Source organism: Hippoglossus hippoglossus, chromosome 9 (genome assembly GCF_009819705.1).
Source record: "Hippoglossus hippoglossus isolate fHipHip1 chromosome 9, fHipHip1.pri, whole genome shotgun sequence".
Taxonomy (NCBI): Eukaryota; Metazoa; Chordata; class Actinopteri; order Pleuronectiformes; family Pleuronectidae; genus Hippoglossus; species Hippoglossus hippoglossus.
The window spans coordinates 22,211,434-22,236,917 of record NC_047159.1 but is presented as its reverse complement, the minus strand read 5'-3'; the positions used below and the strand labels follow the sequence as shown (position 1 = coordinate 22,236,917).

The 25,484-nt window shown below is 43.0% G+C and overlaps 1 protein-coding gene across 1 annotated transcript in view; it reads right to left on the bottom strand.

The window, feature by feature from the left end:
* The window catches only part of fbrsl1 (fibrosin-like 1), a 288,073-nt gene that overhangs the window by 70,332 nt on the left and 192,257 nt on the right, over positions 1-25,484 (bottom strand). Inside the window, 1 exon segment of the mRNA XM_034594905.1 lies at positions 23,674-23,703. Within this exon segment, the coding sequence (XP_034450796.1) occupies positions 23,674-23,703 (30 nt within the window).

Genomic DNA, 25,484 nt, shown 5'->3' with positions numbered 1-25,484 from the left:
ATGCCTCCTTAGATGGAGTCATGTCGAGAGCAGAGAGCAAGAGGGAGGGTTAATGAGCAGCATTGACTGCTATCAGCCTCAACAGTGCCCGGGCCCTTGGCCTTTATAAAAGAATCATATCCTTTCACCCTAATTAAAAGGCAATGGCTTTACCTGGAGGGTGACCCCTCTGAACCTGTCTCCTCTCTCTCTTTTAACAGCCCCCCCATCCCTCTCCTCACTTTCAATCTGTCCATCTGGTGATTTCTTTTCCTCTGGGTCCAGGTCCTGAGAATACGGTGGACTGGAACTACACTTTCATTTATATTTCTCCACCAAAAATGAAGAGAAACAGGGGCCGCAAAACAAACATGCTTAACAGTCACAGGAAGGCGCAGTAGATCGATCTCTTGGGTAAGTCCATCTCACCATCCTCCCTGTCTTGTTATCAACCCCTCCACTGTGTCCGATCATTCTCACCCGTTGTGGGATTAATTGACTCTGTGCTGTGGTGTTGTGGACTCATTGCTTTGGAAGGCCATCCTATCGGATTACTGGAGAGAGTGGGGAAGTGGGGCCCTCTGTCCCTGAATTCCCCTTCATCTTACCGCCATCTTTGTGTCTCTCCTTTCTTCAAAACACGATGCAACAAAATAACCACAGCAGGCATTATTAATGAACTGGAATGGGTGAGGAGGGAGGAGCTCATTTCTTATTTATGAGACACTAACCAACTGGCAACCTCCCTGACAGTCCTATTAATGATCTTTAGTGGCCCTCAGGCCATTCCATCTCCCTCTCTCTCGCTCTCTGTACCTGTCTGCCGCCCTTGCTCACATCCTTCCAATGTGCTTCCCCCTCTTTGTGAACCCCCCCCCCCCCCCCCCCCCCCCCCCCATTCTGGCCTTTCGTCTCTTAACATGGGATTGAGGCGGGGAGGGGGACTGGAGGGTGAGGATGGGAGGTGGTGCAGACCTGTAATTTGTGCAGGGGATTTAGACATTACAGGGGGAAAAAGGGCTCTCTTGGGACCAGGCAGTTGATCAGCCGTGGCCCCGGTGGAGCAAGCCAGACAAATAACAAATGACAGCTCTGTGATTAAATCAAACCTTCTACTTTAAGTGTTGAAGTATCTGCCTGTCACTAACAATCTAGGGCTTGTTAAAGCTCCCATCCCCTCCTCCCCCACTTAAGAGCCCTGCATCCCTCCTGCCGCCGAGTCACATCAAGCTCCCATCCCCTCGTCGTTCTCAACCCCCCCTCTACCTTCCTCTACCCCCCAAAACACATCAATCACACAGCTCCCTCTGGACACCCTCCCATCTCCTCCCTCCATACTCTTGGCTAGCCATCGCTCTCAGGAGAATGCATGAAGTGACACACACACACACACACACACACACACACACACACACACACACACACACACCTATGAGTGAAAAAAAATCTCCACATACTGATAAAAGAAGTGCTTTAGCCCGACATTTAGAAATTCATGCAAAATAGATGCAATGGTTATTGCAGCAGAATAAAACAATGAAATTATCACTATAAATCTGAAACCCACAGTCAAGCTTTATTGCACCATTGAGAGTCATACCATGCAAACCAAACAGTATGGTTATGTAGTTCAATAGCTGCATCTTCTACGATCTCACAATGGCTCTTTTCTTGACAAACCAATGTGAATATTCATCAGACTAAGTGCTCATTAGGGATGGCCACTAAAATGATGCCTGATTTAAAAATCTTTTCTTCGAATTACTGGCGTATACTACAGCAATTTTTAATCATGTTGTACTGATGAGATGCTGTACATTCAGTTGCCCGGCTTTGGACTGAGCAAGATCAATGATGTTTCTGTTTATACTCTGTAGTTCACAGTGATGGGCAAAAAGTGACGTCTTTAAATCACAACTGGAACTACATATATTATGTTATCAATGAAAAAGAGGTGATAAAACTGAGCTTCAGGATAAAAACTATAACACAACCATGGTATATTTTTGTTTGTGAAAAAGACAAGAGAAAAGATCACCCTGTGTAATTTACCCCTAAAAATAGAATCCAAATAATCTTCCTTTAATGGCTGTGCTGTACACCCAAATCATTTACCTCATGACTTCACACACACATGAATGCAAAGCTAACAATGGACCTAGCCCTGCAATTCAAAGATATAGCTGTAGGAGCTTAGCATATTGTGACGGGAAAGGAAAATGATGGCAACAAAACAGGGTGACATTTGGACCCACATCAAATATAATGCCACTGAGCGAAAATGTGCGTGTATGGTACTGTCGGCTGAAAATAAATCACAGGGAAGAAATCAAAAACCTTTTGAGACATCACAAGCACCAAACAGAAAACTTGGACAATGTTATGTTATTAAAGCTTTATACTTAAAGCTTTAAAGATATTAAAGCTTTTATACTTTTAAAGCAGGACTAAGCCAATAACTAAAGGCAGTGGTGTAACATGTATTAGCATATGGGACATAGTGGTTTACCTCCACTGAACAGACAACAGCTAATCTGGCTCAGCTTTTGCATTTTTGTTTGTGTTTTAAACACAAATGTGTGTTTAATATGCTGCCCGTGCCAAAGCATGCACAAATTATTCGCCATGCACATTTGATAGTCAGGTCTTGTGGATTTTGGGCCCATGCCAGCTACATGTAGTCTGTTTGCAATAGTGATTGGTTATGAAAATGCACAGCATATTTATTGCAGGGTTGTTGGGTTGTTTTCATACCAATACCATACATATTAATTCATACCAATGATTGGCATGTATTTCAGGAGTTAAATGTAAATTGTAACTTCTCAGGTCCAAAAACTAAACTTAACTCCACTAAAACGGCATTTTCATCACCTAAAACCAGGCTAAAATAATTATTTATTTCTTAGACTGGACTGTCCAGTGTTCAGAAAAATGGACTAAAAATCAAAAGGATGAGGTTAACTTAATATGACTACAACTAACAAAGACCATAGATCTAAGAGAACTCATGAGTGAACTTGTGGACAATCAGTGATGCTGTCTTTGTTTCTTTTTTTGGATCCACGTCCTCTATGATGATTAACTACACAACCTGTTGTGGTGAGTCACAACAGAATCTGATGACATTAAAACATGGCACAATGCGCTGCTCTCGTACCTATCTCTGTGACCTTTTCACACAACATTAACATCATTGCACCTTGCAGCCACAAAAGCTGCCTACATCAGGGACCAACGTACTGGAAGTCAAACTGGGGCCACTGGGGGAAGGGTTTGGGGCACTGCAACATTTATGATTTTCATCAGACCCAGCGCTGCCGTCACTGCTGGCCTGACTCTATTAGTAGTTTTTATTGTCTGCTGGGATAATGGAGACGACATTAACCCCTGTGGTGGGCCCATATACTCTTAACAGTGAAGCCAACAGTCCCTGGAATAGCAAACATTTACAAGTGCCATAACCAGCTCGAATGAATGAAGAACGGGAAGAGCTCGCCCAAAGAAGTTACCTGACCTTATAAAATGTCTGGCTGCTCCGCTGCCTGTTGGGCAGGTTGTTGATGTCGGAACAGTGACATGATTTAAGGCTAAATTAGTATTCATCACACCAGTCACAAGCCATTAATCTAATATCCCCAACATGAAATGATATGCAAATTGCTGCCCATTGTAATGCTGCACCATGTGTCAGTGCTTCAAAATGGCCACTGCTGCATTTGCATCGTAAGTCCTGCACAATGAAATAAATATAGGTGCCCTACCTCAGCTCCCTATAAAAATGTAGCTGATCTCAAAATGTCTGGAAACACTTTGAATTTGATTTGACAGAGATGGATATGTTCAACATCAGGAGACAAACTGTATCTGGTAGCTGCACAGAAGCAATCGTCAACTAAGGTGATTTACAAAGGCGTGGGCTGGAAGACACTGTTCACATACTGTATATAAGTGGTGTGTTAGTATAGGTGACACCCTGCCCACATTGTATAAGCGTTAAACACCACAGACTTGAAATATGTCTGTGTAATGGTTTGGACTTTGCTCCCTGATGGAGAACAGTGGCTGCATTCAGCTTGAATCCAGCTGGTTACATTGAATTCCAGAGGTCACAAGCGGATGAGAGGTTTCTCTGTATTCTTCAATCATTTTTTGTTATTTTGTGAAAGTCTACAGAGGACGAGTGTTTACTGTAACACTACTGTTAGCTCAAGCTTTGAGAGTGGAATATCCCAATAGCAACCCTAGCTGCCCATATTCTTAGTATTCACCATGTTTTTTCTATTTATAAGTTGTTTCCACTTTGGGCCCTGTAAGACCATTACGATTTCCAATATGGCTAAAGGACTTGTGTTACTTCTGAAAATTAGTTTTTCTTAAAATCCCCACTCTTCATTGAGCACACTTTCTTGCTATATGGACTGTTTCTCCAGTATGGTGTGCATATTGCTTTTCTGCTTCAAAAAATGTAACCAATTTCTGGTGTGGGAGTAATTCCACACTTCTAATATGCATATAGGATACTGTATGTTAATGATTAATGACCACACAGAGAAAAATTACTTCTGATAAGCCAACTTTCGGCCTGGTTTCTGGAAATATTTGTGTGATCTAAGTGGCCGGTTTAAAAAATGTTTTAAATGTTTCGAAGGCCTTGTCTACACCACTGATATTTCCCCCTTTTTTAAAAATGCCTCTGTCCACACGACCTTCATTTGACAAAATATCTCAGTCTAAACACAAAAAAACAACAAACACTCAAACAAGCATGCCGGGGCCGTAGGGAAGTCTACATCATTGACTCATCAAATATCAGAGGAGAACATTGTCGTCCAAGTAACATCGGGCAAGGCAAATGCCTGCGAATGGCGGTAATGTACAAATTTTAATTAACTTAGTCACACTAACCAAAAGTAGCAAAACCGGTATATAGTGTCTTTGTTGTTTCTGGCACATGCTCATTACACAAAGCAACAGGGGTCATGCGGAAACTAAGCTGTGACGTCATTGTTTCCCCAACGCTCAATTTCACACGTACACAAACGTACGTTTGAAAAAATCTCTGTTTTAGTGACTTAAAACACGTTTGTTTTGCAAAATATCAGCATTAGTGTTGACAGGACATAAATCTGTTCAATAAACAGAATCAGGACTGGCCCCGTTTCAGAGGAAAGTGGATCAGGAGATGTCAATCACTCACACCTGCTCCATTGCACTGATATGTGCAAATTGCAGCACCTGGGAGCCTCTCACTAACCAACGCCACTTTGAGAAATCTGGCAAAACAAATTGCAATTTAACACATTTCCACCCACATCATATAATGTGAATATTAGTGCTGTCAAAAATGGCCAAAGATTAAGATTGATTATTCCTCCCCAAAAACACAAACTGTAGGTTTAAAATATTCAAATATCAATTTTGGCACATTATGAAGGCCGATCATGGCGTGTGTGGAGTTTGCATTTTCTCCCCACGACTGCTTGAGTTTTCTCCAGGTAGTCTGACTTCCTCCCACAGTCCAAAGACATACAGTTTTGATTAATTGGACACTTAAATTTGCCCATAGGTGTGAATGTGAGTGTGGTTGGTTGTTTGTCTCTGTATGTTGGCCCTTTGCTGGACGGGCGACCTGTCCAGGGTGTACCGCACCTCTCGTCCAAAGTCAGCTGGGATGGCCTCCAGCTCCCCTGCGACCCTCACATGATACGTGTAGCGGTAATGGATAAATGGATAGATAATGGATAGATAGATGGATAGATGGATAGATGGATAGATGGATGGATAGATGGATAGGTGGATAGATGGATAGGTGGATAGGTGGATAGGTGGATGGGTGGATGGGTGGATGGATAGGTGGATAGATGGATAGGTGGATAGATAGATGGATAGGTGGATAGATGGATAGGTGGATAGATAGATGGATAGGTGGATAGATGGATAGGTGGATAGGTGGATAGGTGGATGGGTGGATGGGTGGATGGATAGGTGGATAGATGGATAGGTGGATAGGTGGATAGATGGATGGATAGATGGATAGGTGGATAGGTGGATAGGTGGATAGGTGGATGGGTGGATGGGTGGATGGATAGGTGGATAGATGGATAGGTGGATAGGTGGATAGATGGATAGATGGATGGATAGATGGATAGGTGGATGGGTGTCCTTAAGAGGGCCAACCAATACAAGAGACACAATGCTTGTATAGATATATGTATTTCAACATAAAAAGTGCCTACAGATTACTGTGTAAAAGTCAAGGTGTGGTTGTATGAGTGGAGTTCTTGACATTAGGCCATGCTCATGGTTGAATGCAAATTCATGGGCTGGTGCCGGAAGTGTAGGCTAACTGTAGTTTACTAAGCCTGAATATGACTTTACCTTCAGAGTCTACAAATTTCTCATCTACTGAACAATATCCAAAGTATTTTCCAAAGAGGGGTTTTAAAATTGCTTGGAGTGCAGATCATTCTCTCTGCTTCTGACTTGGGTTGTGTTCCCTCTGCCATCATTACCGCACTGATTATTTATTCACTCATTTCAGCTTGACCTACATTTACTTTTCAATCAATGAAAGTGACATTGAGTGACTCCTGTCCATCATGCAGTGCAATCAGTGCAGCGCCTCAGTCCCACGCCAGAACTCGTAAGGCAGACAGCTGCAGCGGGGCTGCTTTTTCTTCGGCAATCGAATATTACTTTCCACAATTGATTTTGTTTTTTACATTTCGATTATATTAATGAATTTATATCAGTGTATGGCTCTGTAATGAATGAATGGACAAGCTGGTTCATCAAGATATACTGATGATTGTGCGAATTCAACTGTCAGGTGCCATTCAAACCATTGCAGAAGAACAGTGTACAACAAGATTGCACAATTAAAAAAGCTCCAGCCAATCAAACCTCAAACAGTGAAACACAATGTAGAAAACACAATGGAAATATGGCATTTATGTTTGTTTCATGTATTAATTTAGGGAACATAAAAGTCCACACAAATACTTGCCTCGGTTTTAAGTCTCGTCAGTGGAGTGGAAGCTTCAGTGAACGACGATTGACGTCATGCTTTTATTTACCGTCTGTTTTAACTAGACTTTGTTAGATTTTGCCTTTATTCCAACAACAACTTAAAAATGTTTCCACAATTAAAAAAAAATCTGAATTGGAAATTGGAAATTGAAAAAGTGCATAGAAATCCAACAATAGTGTGTCTTTGTAATGCTGACTTTGTCTTATATCTACTTTTATGGGCATGAAACCATCTGATATAAAGTGGAGAATATCATTTTGTCATGTAATAGACATTATCAGATGTACACAATAGTAAAACACATACCACATAAGTTCTAAATGTATTTATAAAAAAAACATACAACATAAATTGTATATAAATCCAGTAGTCTGCACCTCAAAGTATTACTATTTTGAGTATTAGCTAGCTAATAGCTACACTCATTGCTGGGAACTGAACCAGGATTCAATCTCGCCAGACAATACATTGTTGGCTTGGTTCGGCAGTTTTTTGATACTTTCCACAAAACAATAAGAATTTTCTAAAACGTGGATGTGAGATATTTGGGTCAAAAATACTCGCACTACTACTCCGTCTATTTTCACTATGCCTATAGTAGCTGTTGTTAGTTTTCATCGACAGTTGTATTGATTTGGCTGTACACAGAGCATCGATGTGCTGAAGATGAGTGCACATGCCTACGGGTGAACTCATAAAAGAATGCATGGTCTTCAGAGGTTACCAATAAAGTCAATATTGCCTTCAATGATGATTAGCTATAGACAGTGAAATACCAATACTGAATTATATTTAGACTACCCCGGTTGGAGCTCTTCATCCGCAAATGGTCCGGCATGTAAATCTAGCAAAACAAACAATATACCTAGACAAGGTCTTTTCACACCTCACTGTAGTAAAAGGACACCAGAGGACAATTGTTTCTGGCGGTGTGCCCGGCTCTGAGGCTGGGGCCAGGGTCTGAGCTGTGTCGGGGAATATGCCTGGTGACAGATGCTCGGGAGACACGGGCCACGGCAAGGTCCAGGGAGAGCAATTAGCACAAACAAAGCGGCTATGTCGTTAGCTGGTCTTTATTAGCTTCAGTGATCAGTTCAGAGGCCATTAGTCTCCTGTGATCAGAGACTTCCCTGGTTGGCTCAGCCCATTACTGGTGTTTGTGATCATGAGTGTACAGTGTTTCATTGTGGCGAGACCCGTGATTATCATTAAAAGCAAAAATGAGCTAGTTACTGGTGCTCATTTCTGATATTATGGATGTGATGCAGTTTAGTGATTACACGCCGAAGAACATCATAATATTGGGTGACATTCGAGAGCTGATAACAAATCACGTTAGTGTTTGGATTCCTCGTTAATTGCTGGTCTTTGATGATTCTGGCATATAAAAGATAGACACATGGCATGTATTAGCATAATCACTAGATTTATTGAAATGCTGCATTTTTATTGCTTCCAATTGTTATCATCCTTTCTTTTGATGAATAATTTTAGAGCAGCTGTGGCTCAGGAGGTAGAGCGGGTCGACCACTAACCACAAAGTCGGTGGTACATTCCGCTAAATTGATCTAGACAGTGTGTGTATGGTGAGTGATAGAGGTGCTGTGTATAGAAACATTGTATGATTATGTGACTTCTACTGAAAATTGCTTTGAGTGATTGTTAATAGTGGAAAAGTGCTGTATATTGTTAAAAAGACATGTTTTTTTTAACAAAATAACGTAAATAAAAAAATACATATACTAAAATCTCCTTTACACCAAAACAAGCAGATACACACAGGTTTTTGAAGTGCCACTTTCAGCCGGATGTCTCATTTCTGTCAGAGCTGATAAAAATCTGTGTCTACTACAAAGTCATTTGACCTGGGAGTGGACGCTGATTGAATCCATTCCCATTGCAGACAAAAGCCAGATGTTAGTGAGCCTTATTGGGTTTTTTGATTTTAAGATTGTTTGCAAATCGTCACAGTTGTGGCACTAAATCTTTCCTGTCTGCCACTTAAACCTCTCCACACTTGTCGTGGTTGGTAAAATCTTTTTTTTATATAGTTTAGTGCTTTGTCTCTGAATTATGTGCTGAGTTAACTGTCTCACTTCTCTGGTTGTTGCTGTGACCTGAAAAAAGTTATATGCACATAGTGGGCAAAGAGAGCCATGATGATTAACCTTGCAATTTATGGTTAACAATCAATAGCTAACTACGCGTTAAAAATGACATTGTATATGACAAAATGCAGCAGTCGCAGTCTGTTATTCTTCTTTTTTTGCCTTTGCTTCATGTTATTTATTTTCACAACTATTTGAACTACCTTGTCTGCTCAAAAGCACCTAACCTGGTGGGAATCGTAGAACAGAACGTCTTGCTCTGTACCTTGTGTGAAATCATGGGCTGGTGGGAGGCTCCGAGAAGTCTTCTTGTGCAGCTTTCTTCTCTGTCCTGAGTTGCATGCTGGGAAATAGCTGCCCTGTGTGCCGTTCCTCTCCTTTGCATGGGCCCTGAGAGACTTCCCTGCTAATGTTCCCCTCCTGTTTTACAGCAGTACTTCCTGGAACAGCCCCCCTACTAGTCATCAGATGCTACATTAAGGGAGCACTCTGAAGTCTTCCTTCACCACTAAGGGCCCCTGATAAATAACTTATGGGGAGAGGATTCAAAACATCTCTCCTATTACTAGACTCGATTCATTTTTTACAGTCCCCCGGGCCCCCCATCTGTCCTGCACTTCAAACGCATCTGAATGCTCTGAGATACTTTTCCTATTTCATCCTATGGGATCCACGTGAAAGAAGGTAGAGAAGGAGGGGAGGTAGGGATGCGAGGGGATCGTGTGGAAGGGAAAGAAAAGGAATATGACAGAGCCAGGAGCTTTGAGCAGCCGAATGTGCCGAAAGCATCTCTCCCATCACCTTCCCTTCTGACTATTCTCCACGGAGGGGAGGAGAGAAAGCGTTTCAAGGAGAGGGACAGGAAGGAGGAGGGAGCGAGAGATTTGTGGTTGAAACGTCATGGTCCGGCTCAGAGCTGCCACTCTCTGTTGAATCATAACGCATCCAACAACTCAGCTTTTTCTCATTCACAATTACAAATTAGTCAATTAGGCTGTCGGCTGCCTGTCCCTTCTCCTCTCTGTGCTGGAAGGGGATGTGTGTGTGTGTGTGTGTGTGTGTGGGTGTGTGTGTGTGGGTGTGTGCGTAGGCCCAGAAGGATGGGCAACGGGAGGAGAGCAGATGGGAGGGGACCTTTCCTGGGAGGGAGATGGCAGTTTTCAAGTCACATAATGAGACAAACAAGCAAACCAACAGTTGTAATTTGATGTGATGTCGACAGTAATTGTCTTTGATGCTGCTGATAGGTGTGAGGGTGGAAAGGGGACAGCAGGTTGGCCTTGAAGTGGTAGTTATGGAATATAAATTGGGGCTGCCTGTTCGCTGAAGGGAGCAAGAAAAAAAAACACAGGGCGGCATTTTTGTGAAGCCGTCACAACAGCGTTTTAGTCAATCAGCCTATCAACTTAAATGGATTTTAAATTAGCGCTAAGAGCAGCGAGAGCCAACAATATATCTCAGCTGAAAGGAGCCCGCTCTGTGGGGAGAGAGGCATATGTGTGACATGTATGGATTTTGATGGAGTCAAGATGGCTTTTCACTGATCCCTTTTATTGAGACCATGACTTTTTCCCAGCTTTAGAATCAGGCCTATTCACATTTCAAGCAAATTCAATTTGAGCTCCAGATCAAAGATGTGCGTGAGACCAATTTAGTGTGAGGTAATATTAACTGGGGGACAGTTATTCAAAAAGTGACAACTTGATTTTACTGCTGTAAATCACTTTAAAAATGTAATTATTGTGCCCGTTCCTTTAATGAATCATCGGGACTTCTATCTAACATGTGCGTTTCTCAAGCTTCCAGCTGGCACCTCTGCAAGGGAATTACTGAGCAAACCCTTGTCTTGCCACATCTTCTCCAATGGGCCTAAAATGACCTCTCTTATTGCAGCATATTCTGTTGCAGATTACTATTCATACAATTCGGTCTTTAACTTGGTAGTCGACTCACAGCTAGTCCAACTGTTTCTCCCTTCTGGCCGCTATTGCAGCCAGTTACTAAATGTCAATGCCCAGATGAGTATTCCTGCCTTGAACGGTACCCTGTGGATCTAGGTGGAAAGCAGAACCTTGAATTAATAAGGCTGGTCTCATTTTATCACTGGGAGAGTAAAGCTAATGAAATCATGCAGGAATTAAGTTGTTTAAGGGCTAAGTTCTGGTTCTTGGCAGACGATAATGAGCATGCTATGTGGGAAGCCCCCTCCAACCCTCCTCGGCCTATATTGAGCTACTAACATTGCTTTCATCCAGACGGTCTAAAAAAAATAAAAAATAACACGGACACAAGCGAGTCTTTCAAAGGACAAATACGGTGTGGGGGGTTTGGTGGAGCAAGGGTGAACTTAACAAGCAGGGTTCTTACAGATTTAAAGGTACAGCTAAAAATTTATGGAGGCATGTTTGGACGGGGGCCATGGCGAACAGCTTGGCCAGCTGAGCAACATCACAGCGGGACGCCTAATAAGCCCTATGCAATTTTTCACCCCATATTTTATCAATAAAAAAGCAGTTTAAACAGCCTCCCCCGAACCGCAGCCGCTGCACTGCCTGCCATCTGGAGCCCTCTTTCATTTTATAATCCAACTGTCATTAAAATGCTTCTTGGCAGTTTACAGCTCGTTCCCCCTGTGCAGATGTGGAAGCGATCTTCAGACGGGGCCCTCTGATCAAAGTGTTTGCTGCTGTCAGACAGAACACTTACCACCCTCAGGCTACCCTCCAGCCCTATCCGGACTTAATGCCCCTCATTATTTATTTATTTCCACACTTCTGTATTTATCAGGTGCACCACTCCCAGCAGAGTGAGGGTCAGCACCAGAAGCTGGCAGAGGTTGCCTCGAGGTTACAGAAGCGGGCTGGTGACTGGTGGAGGTTGCAGGTTAGAAAAGCTGTTAAGGTGCTGTTGGGCAAAGCGAAGCAAACCTTTCCAAAATAAGTAGTGGAGTTCACATCAGCTGACAGAAGATGGCTGAAAGGAAAGGAGAAGGAGAAAGCCAAGCCACTCAGTCCGACTTCCCCCCCCCCCGACTGTAGTGGTATTATTTTTGGTGACTGGCTGCAACTGGGCTAGATTTAACAATTTCAAGATCCAGACACAATAACAGATTACGATCAAATTTCACCTCAGAAGCAGCCATCTATTTCCAATCCAAAGCAGTCACCAACATTGTGAGGATGAATTGGCACCACTCGGGCCTATTAAGAAGCGGAGTATTGTATCTATTAATGTGCTTATTAGAGTGGCATGTTTTCAACACAATGCAATGTTTTTCTGTCTGCCTGTGATTTACCTGATTTCATTACCAGCAGGAAGTACAAACACAACAACACTCTCAGACTGAAGCATGGAGCAGTCACTCAGCAATGATAACTAATATTAAAAAATATTGTGACATATATTATTGCCAGTCAATAACAGGAGATAGATACGAGCTTTGTAACCTAATAACATGAGCGTTTCTGGCAGCAGTCACAAAGGTGATGGCAGTGAGTCAACCCTTTGGCACCGTCTCTGTATCATATCACGCTGCCACATTCACTGTGTGCACACGCATGACTTGCAGGCTGCCCGGCGACCCGCGGCCTTCTCACTGATGTGGCGTGGCGCACATGGCGTTAATGCTCCGACCGGGTGTTGATTGAGCTCCCCTAAAGCCAGTGACGCATGTTGCCTTTGTTTGGCAGCCATCCCGGTGTAAGAACTGGAGCCATATTCCGCCTGTCAGTGCCATGTGTTCGCTCTCCTCACAGCACAGCGGCTGATGCCACTCAACCACCGCCACCCCCCTTCCTCCCACCCCCTGGCATCTCTGTGGGCACCCAAGGCCTAGCAGGTCTGCACTAATGAAGTCAAATTAATTTAATGGATGCCCATGCCGCCCGCGTCTGTAGTGCTTGGCAGGGGGACAGTTATAATGCTGGTCTTTGTCTGTGGTTCCAGACCTCATACATATCCGAGAGCTGCTGCACTTCTTCTGTGTGTCAGGCCGAATCTGACAAGCATGACACCGTCAGTCGTGCCACTGTGCCCCGCATGACTCAGACTTGATCTTCAGTGCCCATAAAAACAAAAGTGGCAGGGAGAGTTCCACGGTTAACTTCGGAGAAAGGCCAGGTGTGTCTACTAATTAAAGCTTGCAGAAAAGACGAAGGGAAAATAACTGGCAAATGAACATGAATGACAGCCATCGTTAATACCTGCTTCCCGCTGCCCCCTGAGCCTAAAAATCCCCCTGTTAACTTTTATGAAGCAGCCTTTGATACAATAATTATTTTTTTTCTCCTGTAATCTTTCAAGCTCGGTACCTTTTCCCCTGGCTGGTGCACATCAAAGCAGGATGGTTTTGTGCATAAGGGACGGCAGAGGCAGGGTTTCTGGCTTAATTGAAGGCAGCTGGCCCCTGTGTGTGTGTTTGGGCCTGATCTCAGCGTGCTCTCCAGGGTTCTCAGCTTTCCACATCACATACACATTCGCCCATGGAAAGTTCCCTCCAGAGCCCAAGTGGGCCTGCAAGGCTTGAGGTCTGGCAGTCGCAAGCCCGTCCACAGGCATCCGAATGTTTAAATTGACTTGGAGATGCTCAAGTGGTTAGTGAAAGAAAGATGGAATATGCTTCTCTCGGTGGGTGGGAGAGCGGCTCAGACTCAGAGCTCACTTCCTTTATTGTCCATCATCACTATTATGAGCACCGCTGATGATCCTGCCCAAAAAGACGCAAGGTTGTGAAACTTGGCTGCAGTGGGGCATTTTTAGAAAATGGAGACAAAATACAGAGCCTCAAGAAATAACAAAGGCCTATGACTTCATGATTAATGTGTGTTGATTTTCCTTAAAAAAATCTCTATAAAAAACATGAATGGTGTTCTACATTGCTGACTGGCTTCTTTGTCTGAGCAGGGAATTGAGGCTCTCTAAACATTCGTGTTGCAACCACAGTGGACCTAAGCTCCATTTAGTACTGATGTATTCACGGCCAAAGAGGAAGCAACGCTTCTTCAGGGAAATATTATCCACAATGGCACTGATTCCTAATAACAACAGGGAATTCTATATTTATCCCTGATTGCATATGCCATTTGTTGTGGAGGAAAAGCAAGTCTTCTTGCATTAGGAAGTCTTGAGCAGACGAGCCAAGGCTGGGACCGACACTAGTCTTGGTGAGCCAGCTCTAAACGCACACAATGTCTGTCTTGCATTTCCAGCCAGAAGAAATGTGTAAGTAATTACAGTCCAACCATGTTTATTGAATAAAAACCCACTTAGGCATTATGTTTATACACAATCAGAAACACTCAAATCTTACATCTTGCACGTACACAAAAACATTTGTGTCTTTTTTCCCCCCGTCTTTAAACAGACCATATGCACCCAATATGGAGTTAATTTTACTTTTATTACTCATGTGGAAAAATGTACATAGTGCTTGGGTTGTTATTCAAACACAGGCCACATGAAAACAATGAATGGTGTGCCATGCTGCCTTGGAGCAGAGTGAACACACGCTGAGAACAGGGTTCATCAGTTTACTTGCCTGTGTAACTTTGTGTCACACAGTTAGTCCCTGGGTTACGGGTTATGCTTTACTTGCTATTCAGTATTAGCGTTCATGAACTCCCATCTTCTTCAACCCCTGGGCTGGAAAGTGTTGCATGCGGAGTCAATGTGTACAGTTAGCGTGGTCACATATTTTGGGCTGCACGTAAACGTCAACATCGGAGTCTGTGCGTAATCTAACTGACATGGGATGACGACTACATTTTCGTCACGAGATCCACAGCCAACCCCAGTGGACTGGTGGACACCAAAACTATGTATTCGCCTTCAGAGTCCATCATTCAAAACATAGAAGTTAATTCAGGTTGACTACATAAATCACGTTTTATGTTTAGTATTAATATTTTGTGATATGGTTATTTTGGAGGGTAGATGATGTTATACACAGGAAATGTATTCTATGTTCATATTAAAAAAAGAGTAGAAAGAGAGAGTCTTTCGCTTACAGCAGTACCATCAAATATATTGTGAAAATAATGAAATGTACTTGTGCAATAATTGTCTACAATACAGTGCAGTATTCTACAGATACATCCAGGACCAGTCAGATGTAATGTGGCACCACACTTACACTTCTCAAATGGTCCGGTTTGATATGGCACGCCACACTTTATCTATCACTGTATCACTGAAGTGACGAGCTCTCGAGCAGAAAATTGTGCAATCGAGCATTTCACCTGGCCGTCGCTGAAAACTCTCAGGTGAGAAAAACAGTGTTTGAGGGCAGCCGCCTCTAAAAATGGATCTGGTCGAGGCGGAGGAAAAACACATACCGAAACGTGGTGTTCATCGAGGCAACAATAACTCCCTCAATAACAATAATGGCACGCTGTTAAACATGGCTGAGTGGTGACAGGATTTTCTCAAAGAGTTCGCAGAGCACTGGTGTTTCAGAGACAGATGGGTGAGGGTGTGTGTTATGATTTTAACAACAAAGGGACAACTATTTGTTTTATTAACAGGCCCTGCCAACACCAACAGCTTCGCAGAGAGGAGGCAGTAAGTGAAAGAAGATTACAGTGTTGATGCCATGCTATGTTTTCACACCTCTGTTCTGAGTGGCTGCTGTGGCTGTGTTTGCGGCAACCCTTCTATTTTCATCTGCCATGCCAACATCATCGCTAACCTTTAAGAAAGAATCTGGACCAGGCTATTGTGGTGCCACATCGATGACGCCACGGCGATGTCGACTGTCCCTGCTTTGCGGTATGACATGCATTGCTAGTGACAAGCCATGTTTGCTGATGTCAGTGGGCTGTCTGCTGGCTGGCCCCGCAGAAGCTCCAAGTCTTTCTCTGTCATCACGCCTCTTCTTCCCAACATGCACTGGGGCTGGGTTTCACCGCTGAACATGCCCTTACACTCTCTACCCTCCAAGCTCGCACACACACAAACACACACAATACAAACTGCTAAGACTAAGGGCGTCCTTCTTCACTACAGAGACAAATCCACACATGCTCCCTGAACACCGCATACTTGTGTGCTTAATGTACAACAGATGAATGGCCTCACGACCATGAAAAGAAAGAGAAGAAAACATTAGCCTTCCCACACAATTTGAAGCTGACCGGAAATGTTGCAAACAGCTCAATAGAAATTAAAGGGATAAATGTTTCCAGGTTCATTGTAACAGGCAGATGTGCAGAACATCATAAGGACACCTGATGGACACATGTTTATTTCTGGCTAATCTAGAATGCCACAAGTGCTCATTACTTTCTTTTAAAAGGTAATTACAACATAAACCTGACTTTAACCTCGAAACTTATTGGAGGCCTTACTTCCGAACGTTACCAAAATCAGGTGGGGATGATTCATCTTTTAAATTGTAAGTTTCTTCAAAATTTTTCCCAACCTTTTTTTCCCACTGTTGTTCTTTCTTTAACCAAAAAGCAGAAACTGCAGTAAAAAGATGAAGTGCCATGACTGAGAAAAAGAAAGAGGGAAGGAGGGAGGGAGAGAGAGACAGAGACAAAAGCAAGAGGAGAAAAATGACATATCCATATTAAGGCCTGTGTTGCCGGTGTCAGTTCTAATTTCACAGTGCCTGTGGGGAGCCGAATGCAACCAGTCAGCTCTGGTCTCATCTCGTTCCCTCCTCCATTTTGACTCAGGGCCGACGAATCCCAAGCTGGGGGGAAAGGAATATTACTGGCAAATTGGTTTTAGATTAAAGGAGGTGGCGAGGCATTCTGCTTTCTCAGCTCTTTCCCAGGTGCACTTAATCTAATTTCATTAAAGAGATGAGGACGGATGATCACTTGTGTCGAAACATTAAGCCCGTCCATTTTCCCCGTCCATAAAAAAAAAAAAACGTTGGGGTTGTCAGCGGCCTGGTGGGTGGCCTGTTTGTTATTGAATATGATGATGCTCAGAGACCAATCTGGATCTTTCAGAGCAGCAGGGGATGTAGCAGGGGTGGGGGCATACCTACATGAATAAATATATATATGAATGACAATTTTTTCTTCCTTTTCCAAGATGCGACAGAGGAGGAGCAAAGCCCGACAACACTGGTATTAATCGATAGAAAGCAGGTAGTAATTAAAAGAGTAAAAGAGTGGTGGTGTTAACGGTTCCATTTAAATCTTCACAGCAGGCTTGTTTTTTTTGTTGCAGATGCACTGCCGGCTTCACAGGGCGTACCCGCCAATACATCAGCTGGGAGGATACCACGAGCTGACGAGCCATTACCGATAAGCCGGCAGAGACGCTCCGACGCAGTGATATGGCATTCATTCTGCACACAGCAGAGAGATAAGGGGGTAGAGGAGGAATTAATGTGTCAATCAGAGCCTGTGCGCTGCCCTGGCAGATGAGTAGACCCAAGCCATAAAAGAGCTCATAGACAGGATGTGGTAATGGTCCTCGGAGACTCCCCCGGAGACAGATACACTCTGCTTGGCAAATATGACCCAATAGAATTAACCGACCTGGGTGTCCTCCGCTGCGGCTATCGCCATGCAGCAGTGGCGGTGGTAATGCACCTTACACGAGGCCGGCGTGTTAAGGGCTGCATGAAATACAGGCGGCTCATGGTAATGTTTCGCGCTCAGACAGACCACGACTGTATTATTTGCACAGCAGAAAGAATATAGAGGTAACTGGATGAGCCTGCGAGGACGGCAAAGTGGGGCCTAATGGAGATAGGATGACACTTCAGGAGAGTGTATGAACAAACTGAGGACAGATAAATTCCACTCTGTGTCTGTCTCTGCCTCTCCAATGAAAGAAAATGACCGTCTTGACTTGGAGTATCTCAGACATGTCAGAGGTTGACAGGATTGGGTGGTTGATAGATGACAGGTGGAGCAGGGAGGGCTGGAAGCTGATTTTCAACAATTGTAGTAGCTGAATAAAATGCTTTGAATACTTCCTGGTGTTATGAAACAGATTGTGGAATTTTTAGGGCAAAATACATTCTGATAAAACCAAAGTTCAAAAAAATAAATTTTAAACCAACAGTAGGTCATTTTTATACTATAAAATAACAGATTCTAAATAATTTAAACGTTAAACAAACTGGTCTGTCATTGCCACAGCATCCCCTGGAGGCCTGGAACTGCACTTAGTAATAACTCTGGCGTATCGTACTGGAACATTACTACCTGCTTTACAGCATACGTCACACACCAACAGCCGGAGCTAACAGCTAGCTATAAGACACAACAAATCAGGGCAGTGCCACCAAAAAAACCTAAGAGGACATTGTCACAGGAAACAAAGAAGAAAGCTGAGAGAGGCCGTAGGATGCAGGACAGACCTGGTGTTGTTATTGGACAAGTAAGACTTCACTTTACGTGTTTGCTTTGTCTTGTGCTGTTCTGCTTGCTAGACATTTGGTTGTGTAAGTGAAGTTGTGGACTCGCTAGATCGACCCTTTTCAAAGAGGTTTAGCAAGTTAACCAAACAATTCGATGTGATTTGATACACATCATGCTCGGACATCGATAACTGCGTCGGCAACTTGCTTGCTGTGTTTCACACAAACCTAGTCAGTTGACGTGTTTTTTTTGGCTTTTGAGGTTGCCAGTTTCTTTTCCATCAGCTTTAATTTCAAGTATAAACCAAAAGAAGAAGAATGAGCTGTTGCCACACTTTTGAAGCAGTTAAACCATAACATTTGACATCGACTCTAATAAACATTCAAAAGACGAATAATACCGAACCAGGCTGTATATTCAATAACACGTCGTATTCACAAATATGTGAAAAAGTTGTGATATCACCATTACACAAGCATTCATATTTGTGAAGAGCTGAACAGTTCACACCTAATCTGGGGCTTGTAAGAACATTTGAATCAACTGACAGTCACACATGAGACATGAGGTGGCTCAAAGTATTTGAATCAAGAATAAAGAATAAATGATGCTCCCAGTGTTGCATCATGGCCTCAAACAGACACAGCCCTTGTATTGCAAGAAGTAAGTTTCTTCATGAGCATCTCATTTAGCATGGCTATTTACAAACACACCAAGTGCTGCTTCAATAACAGTAGAGACAGCCCCAGGGTACAGACGATGCAAAATCAAGGCTGTTCCTTCTAGAAATGAAATCACTTTCTGAATACTTGTCATTGTCAGACATCATGCAATCTCAGACAACAGTCGAGAGTCCTCCCAAGAAGAGATGCCAACGATCAGGACGCAGCACCCAGATTCCCATTGCCAGTTTCTTGTAGGCCGGGCCGACGTTTTTTTTCCAGCTGAACTGGAGGTGACCCGGTAATCTCCGAAGAATTCAAGTCTGACATGTTGTGGAGACACATCACTGCGCGCCATCTCCGGCGTTGCCCTGAAACAGGCGGGCCTCGCGAGGTGCTGCCGATCTGCAGCGACTCCGCTGTCGCAGCGAGACGCGTCACTTCTGTTCAAACACAGTGTAACTGATTGCACCCCGAGGGCACACCTGGAAGCAATATTCTAATTACGTTAATCTGTGAAATCCTGACAATGTGGGTGTTCAGGTGGCTGCTAATCTGATGTGAAAGGACGCTTTGTTTTCATTGGAAAGATACGGGAGGAGCTGGCACCTGTTTCGGCAAAAACGCTGCCGAAAATTATCGCTGTCGAGTTCTCCTGAGTGCGGGCAATTACAAATGACAGTGTTTGTCTTCCTCCTCGTGGAACCCAATCTTTCTCTCTCTCTCTCTCTCTACCTGTAGTGATGGCCTGTCAGAGCATTTCTCCCCAGTCCTCTTGTTTCCCCCCGCAAATTTGATATGGATGATTCGTAACTCTCATCACCTTCATTATGATAATATGTGTTTCGGAGGAAATGAAAAGGTCGGCGGCGCTTCAGCCTTTATCCAGATGTTCTTTTTTCCGTCTCTCTCTTTCCGCGCTCCTGCCAGATAACACGTGCAGCGGTTTTCCAAAAATTCCACAACAGTGAAACTTGTTTTGGAATCGTGCTGTTGTTCGGCCCTGTTTCCTGTCGGCCACGAACGAAAGCTTTTCTTTGTTCAATACCGCTCCTCCTGGGAGCCAAGCACTACCATTATAACAATAGAAAATATTAATACTTACCGTTGGGCATCTATTTTTACTTTGATAATAAGCTGTCAAACAGGGTGTTCACGTTTCATTTGACTGTTGACGTGTTGCTATGTAAGGTGTGGCACTGTTTCCAATTGAATTTAAAGATGTTATTTTGAAAGTGATATCATATTGGCTGCTTTGTACTGCCTCTCATAATGTTTCAAAATAGCATTCTAAATTTGTTATTTAAAGGGTTTTCTGAAGTCTTCTATGATTTTACAATCTTTGTGAGTGTTTTCATTGAGGTTTTTGTGTTCCAGTGTTTGTGTCTTGTCACATGCTGCTCTGCTGATTTGAAGATAAATTAAGCAAATTAAGAGGAATATTTGGGACTATACAGTATTTCTTTTCTATGATAGTTCTGTAGTTAGCTTGTCTGAGATTTGTTACAGACCTGTACTCAAGCCTTGAATCAAAAAAAGGTTCAAGACTGAGCTTTAGAACGTAAGAGTTGAGAATGGAAACTAAGAACTGAGAGCAAAGCTTCAAGAGACAAAAACTAAGTAAAGGATGTAGGAGTGAAAGTCAGTATATTTACACACTGTAGCGAAGGAAACAGATTCTCTGGCTGTAGCCTTGGTTACATCTTTCTTGTTAATGTCCGCAAAATGGCGTCCAGACTTTCCCAGCACTTTGATTTTCACATTTGATGAACAGGGCAGGAGATTCTCTGGTCACATGCTTTCACAACAACAGAGAACTCTCTCGAGTGTTCAGGCCAGGGGTGTTGCAGCAGGCAGAGGCAGGACGTTATTATTAATTCCACTGCAGAGATCACGTGTTTTTGTCTACAGCACATTGACACCGACATCGGCCTGCATCACCAAAAGCTCTTGAATCTTGGTGTCTTTCCAAGTAGACATCTTTGCAGTCTTCTAAATTTATGGCACTCTTTTTCTTTTTCAATCTGACATGTCTGTTTTCTTTTTTTCAGTTTTGCTTCCTTCGCATGTTAGAAACTTCATCAACAGGCCCACTTGCTGGCGGTGAATCCCCCGCATTATCTCCTACTTTATTCTCACATGGGCTCACTCTGACATTTTCTGAACTACTAGTTCTAGGAGGATGGAGGGAGAAACTCTGGAGAGTATCCGCAGCAACTGACTCAGACATTTGTTAGGACATTATCCAGAGCTCAGTACATGTCTGAAAGCAGCTCTGGTGATTACCTTTTTCATTTGCATAGTATTTTGCTGCCTATGTTTTTGGAATTCACATCAATGGTTTAAGTGTCATATGTACAGTATTATAAATAGTTCACTTACAGTCCACTGAGTCCATGTTTCCCTCAGCCTCAATGCATAGTAACATGGAATAAAAGTGGGGTTAGTAACATGACCTCGGTATTTTTCATGTATTGCATATACTGCAATAACTCTTATGAAGCTGTCATATATTTACAATGTAAAACTTGTGTTTGACAAGCTAAAAAAAACACTTCAGGACTTAAGTGTGTGAGAGGAGAAGGGTCTCAATAGACATCTGGCTCTTGACAGTGGGCTGTGTAATAATTGGTACAAAATTCAACAAACATCTGAAAACTTGGCAGCCACGTCTAATAGTCCACCATGTCTTGAACTATATCCCAGTCCACCCAAACAGCCAAATATAGCTGCTGCCAGGCCCCAAATATGGAGCTGTTTTACTGAAGAGAGTGAAGCTAACACCTCAACAGCAACGTCTCCACGAAACTGCCAGCGGATTGCTTGTTTTGTTTCTCTCATGTTTCTTTTAGTTGTGTTGTTTAGTGTAAAAGTACCAAACTTTTACACATTAAATGTCAAATTGTATGACATTTTGTAGAAATGTTACAAGTCTCTGATAACTAATAAAGCAGTAAAAGAAAACAAGGCCCTGCAAAAGAAACACTGCGCGAGCTTCCCTCTTGCTTTCCTTCCCTCTCTACCCCCCACAGTGATGCCAGGGAGCCGTATGGTGACTGACAGGCCCGCTACGTCTCTCTGTCGTGTCAGCTAGCTAGCGCCCTCGGTTCCTTCCCGCTTCAATGAAGAGATTAAAGCCTATTGACTTGCCAGGCTACAGTTAATGCAAATTGGGCCTGCTATCAATGTATTATTTATAGGGAAGAGCAGCAGACATTTCCACAGAACTGGGAGCTAAGCTTACAGGAGATTAGGCATGCTATCTCATTCATTTACCAGGGAGTAATTGCTAAACTGTGGAGGAATTAGGAAACGGTTCCCCGAAGGCGTTTCATCTTGTAACCAGGTGGCTGCCATCAGCCAACCACCTCCAAGTCTGTGATAAACAAACACACAGAGGTGAAACTGATAGACTACATCTGTCCAATTGTCAAAAGCTTAACTCCTGATGACATCACGGGTAGGACATAAAACACTGTTATGCCTTTTTTTTTCTGAAGCACACGCAGGTGCTGGTGCAACCTGCAGTTCTCATTTTCCATGTCCACTGACGACTTCTGAGGAAACATTAAGATTACACTCAATCACATTTAGCCACTGAGTAAAACTAAGAAATGCTTTCAAAGCTCATAGACCTCAAAGAGTGTCTCATAAACTGATTCTCAGTTACTTCATCTCAGCCAGAACGGAAACAGCACAAGTGAGCAGCTGTCCCTACTGGTTTCCATCTCTGATTAGGTTAAGCTTGTGGAACCGTGTTGTAAAACACTTTCTAATCAACTTTGTTAAACAACCGGCTGTGTTTTCAAGATTTTACCTTCATTTTTGTAGAGAAACAGGAACGTGGTAGAGTGACTGAAACATAATCATCATCGCAAAGCTCTCAAATGATGATACTCAAACGATAACAAGGTCAAACTGGAGATACAGTATTGCTGTTAAGTATATGACAGAACCAAACAAATACAGGTGAGTAGCGATTAAATTAAATAAACAAGCATGCACACACGCACAGACAAATGATCCACACCAGATCTATTACGTTTTGCATTGACCACTGGTAATCGAGTCATAACTTAGAAGAACCAATCAGGTCAGTGAATACACACTTTTCAAACTAAATCGGGGCCAACAGCGTTTCCAAACTTCTCCGTTTTAGGCGCTCAAAACCACTGGGCTGTTTTAAAACTGTGTGGATGCAGCCTGAAGCTCAGTTTGTTGCATCTGCTGCGATCAAGGCTACAAGGCAGATTTAAGACATATTCACACATAAAATGCTCCAAAAATAATAGGTGGCATGTTGCTTTATCTTGTTATGCTGCAAAACAAAAAACTAACACTGAAAAACCAGCTTCTACCTGTACCACCTTTTCCTTGTCACTTTCTTTCTCTGGAAGATGCAAATGATCAGGACGGCAAGAGTGTCTTTTTACCCCTCGTCTTTTTTTCCCTGCTAACAGCACACTATGACTGTCTCCCTCCTTTATTCGAGAGCTCAAATTTGTTATTCACATTCTCAGCCACTTCATGTGGTGGGTGAATAAACACAGGAAAAGCAGCCTTACCTTGTCGTCAATGTCACTCTCGCTGTCACACTGTAAAAGAAACAGAGACAGGAAATATAAGGAATTATTCATTTGCCCCCCCACCACCACACACAAACACACACACACACACACACACAGTAGCTCATAATCAGTGCAGATGTTATTTTTGTGTGCAACCTCTCATTCACTGACAGCTTTCAGTGCAAACGGCAGAGGATGAAGAGGGAAAGGAGAGTGTGGTAGTCTAAGAGAGTTTTTCAAGTTTCAAAAGCAGCACACAGCCGCTCAGAATGCCATTCTGGTCTTTCTGTGGCAAATTCAATGCTGCAAATTTACAAAAGATTAGAAAACGAATAATACTATACACTGGATATATTATAAAGAGCCTGTTCAATGACTTTTTGTATTCAGCTGGAGCTTGTCATTTAGCCTTTTAAGGGTGCTTTAAAATTGGACGATAGTAACTCAAGGACACTGAGTGCTTAGTCTATTTGAATACTCAACACGGTGCCTATTAAGTGTGGCATTTCAAACCCGCCTTGTGACAAACTAGTCTTTAATTTGTATGTCAGACTTCTGCAGGGATAAAGGAACCAAATAACAAAAGAGGTTGTATGCTGAAATATGCCTTGTCTTGCGCGGTCAAAGGCCAAATCACCCTGTATTCAGTCAAGAAGTGAAATGGTTTTTTTCTCAACACTTCAAATTTCACAAGTCACAGTACAGAGCGATCAGGCTCAAATATCTTGAGAGGAGGTTCAGCTTTTAGAAAAAGAGAATAAAGTCAGACCTTGTAACTAACAAACAGATGATGGGAATACTGCAGATACCGAGGGCCACAGCCTTTCAGAAATCTCTTTTTAGAGAATAATAAAAGAAAAAGAATAAAGAAAATGATTAGACTCACACACATACTGGAAATTACATTCACTAAGTCTAAAAGAATGTGTGAAGTCAAGGTAAATTCAATAACACTGCAGGCCTGGAGTTCTTGATTGACTTTTTTTTTGTCTTTATGAATAAAGGTGAAATACTGTTACTTTTATATTTATTGCACACATCACTGCATTCCTTCACTTAAATCCGACTCATGACATCTTTGCTTCCGTTTCTCGCACTGCCCTTGGCTGGTAACTCTCCCCCCGCGAGACAGTAGTTGGTGAAGTTTAGGAAACAGGAGTGGACCAACTGCAGGCCGGTCCCTCTGGACCTCCCAGCAGGATGCATGAGTTGCAGAACAATTCAAGCGAAGAGCCAAATAGAGAGGGAGAGGCCCCCGGTGAAAAAACTGCCTTCAATCTGTCAATTAAGTCCCTGTGGCAACATATTTAAGTGGACCCTCTTTATTTTGTTTGACTCCCTTTCAGAGCTGGGCACAATGAAAAAGGAGCTGGGTCAATGGAGGCATAGCGGCCCTTTGTTGCAAGTGCGGTGGGTCCAAATGTATAATTAAGTAACGAGAGTAATCAGTGCAAGGGCTCAGTGGCCAAGTTCTCTCAGGAGAGCAGAGTGGAGGGGGGGCTACGATGCACAATGATTCATCCCATTCCGTAGAGACAAGGGATACAGCAGGAGTCCTCCATGGCAAAAACGTCTGAGTAAAAACGCCCTGACTCGACCCCTTAGGGGGGTTTGTTGTTGTGTTTGCATCTTTATCTGCAGAATAAGAAGAAGAAATGTCTAAGCTCCCACTGTTCACACTGAAGCAGTCTTACACTAGACAGAGAACAAGAATATGCACCTGTCACAAGAAGAATACTTTCGAAATGATGCTTGATATAAGGCTTTCTACTGGCTGAAGAAACTGTTGTTAAAGCTCCTTTCAGACG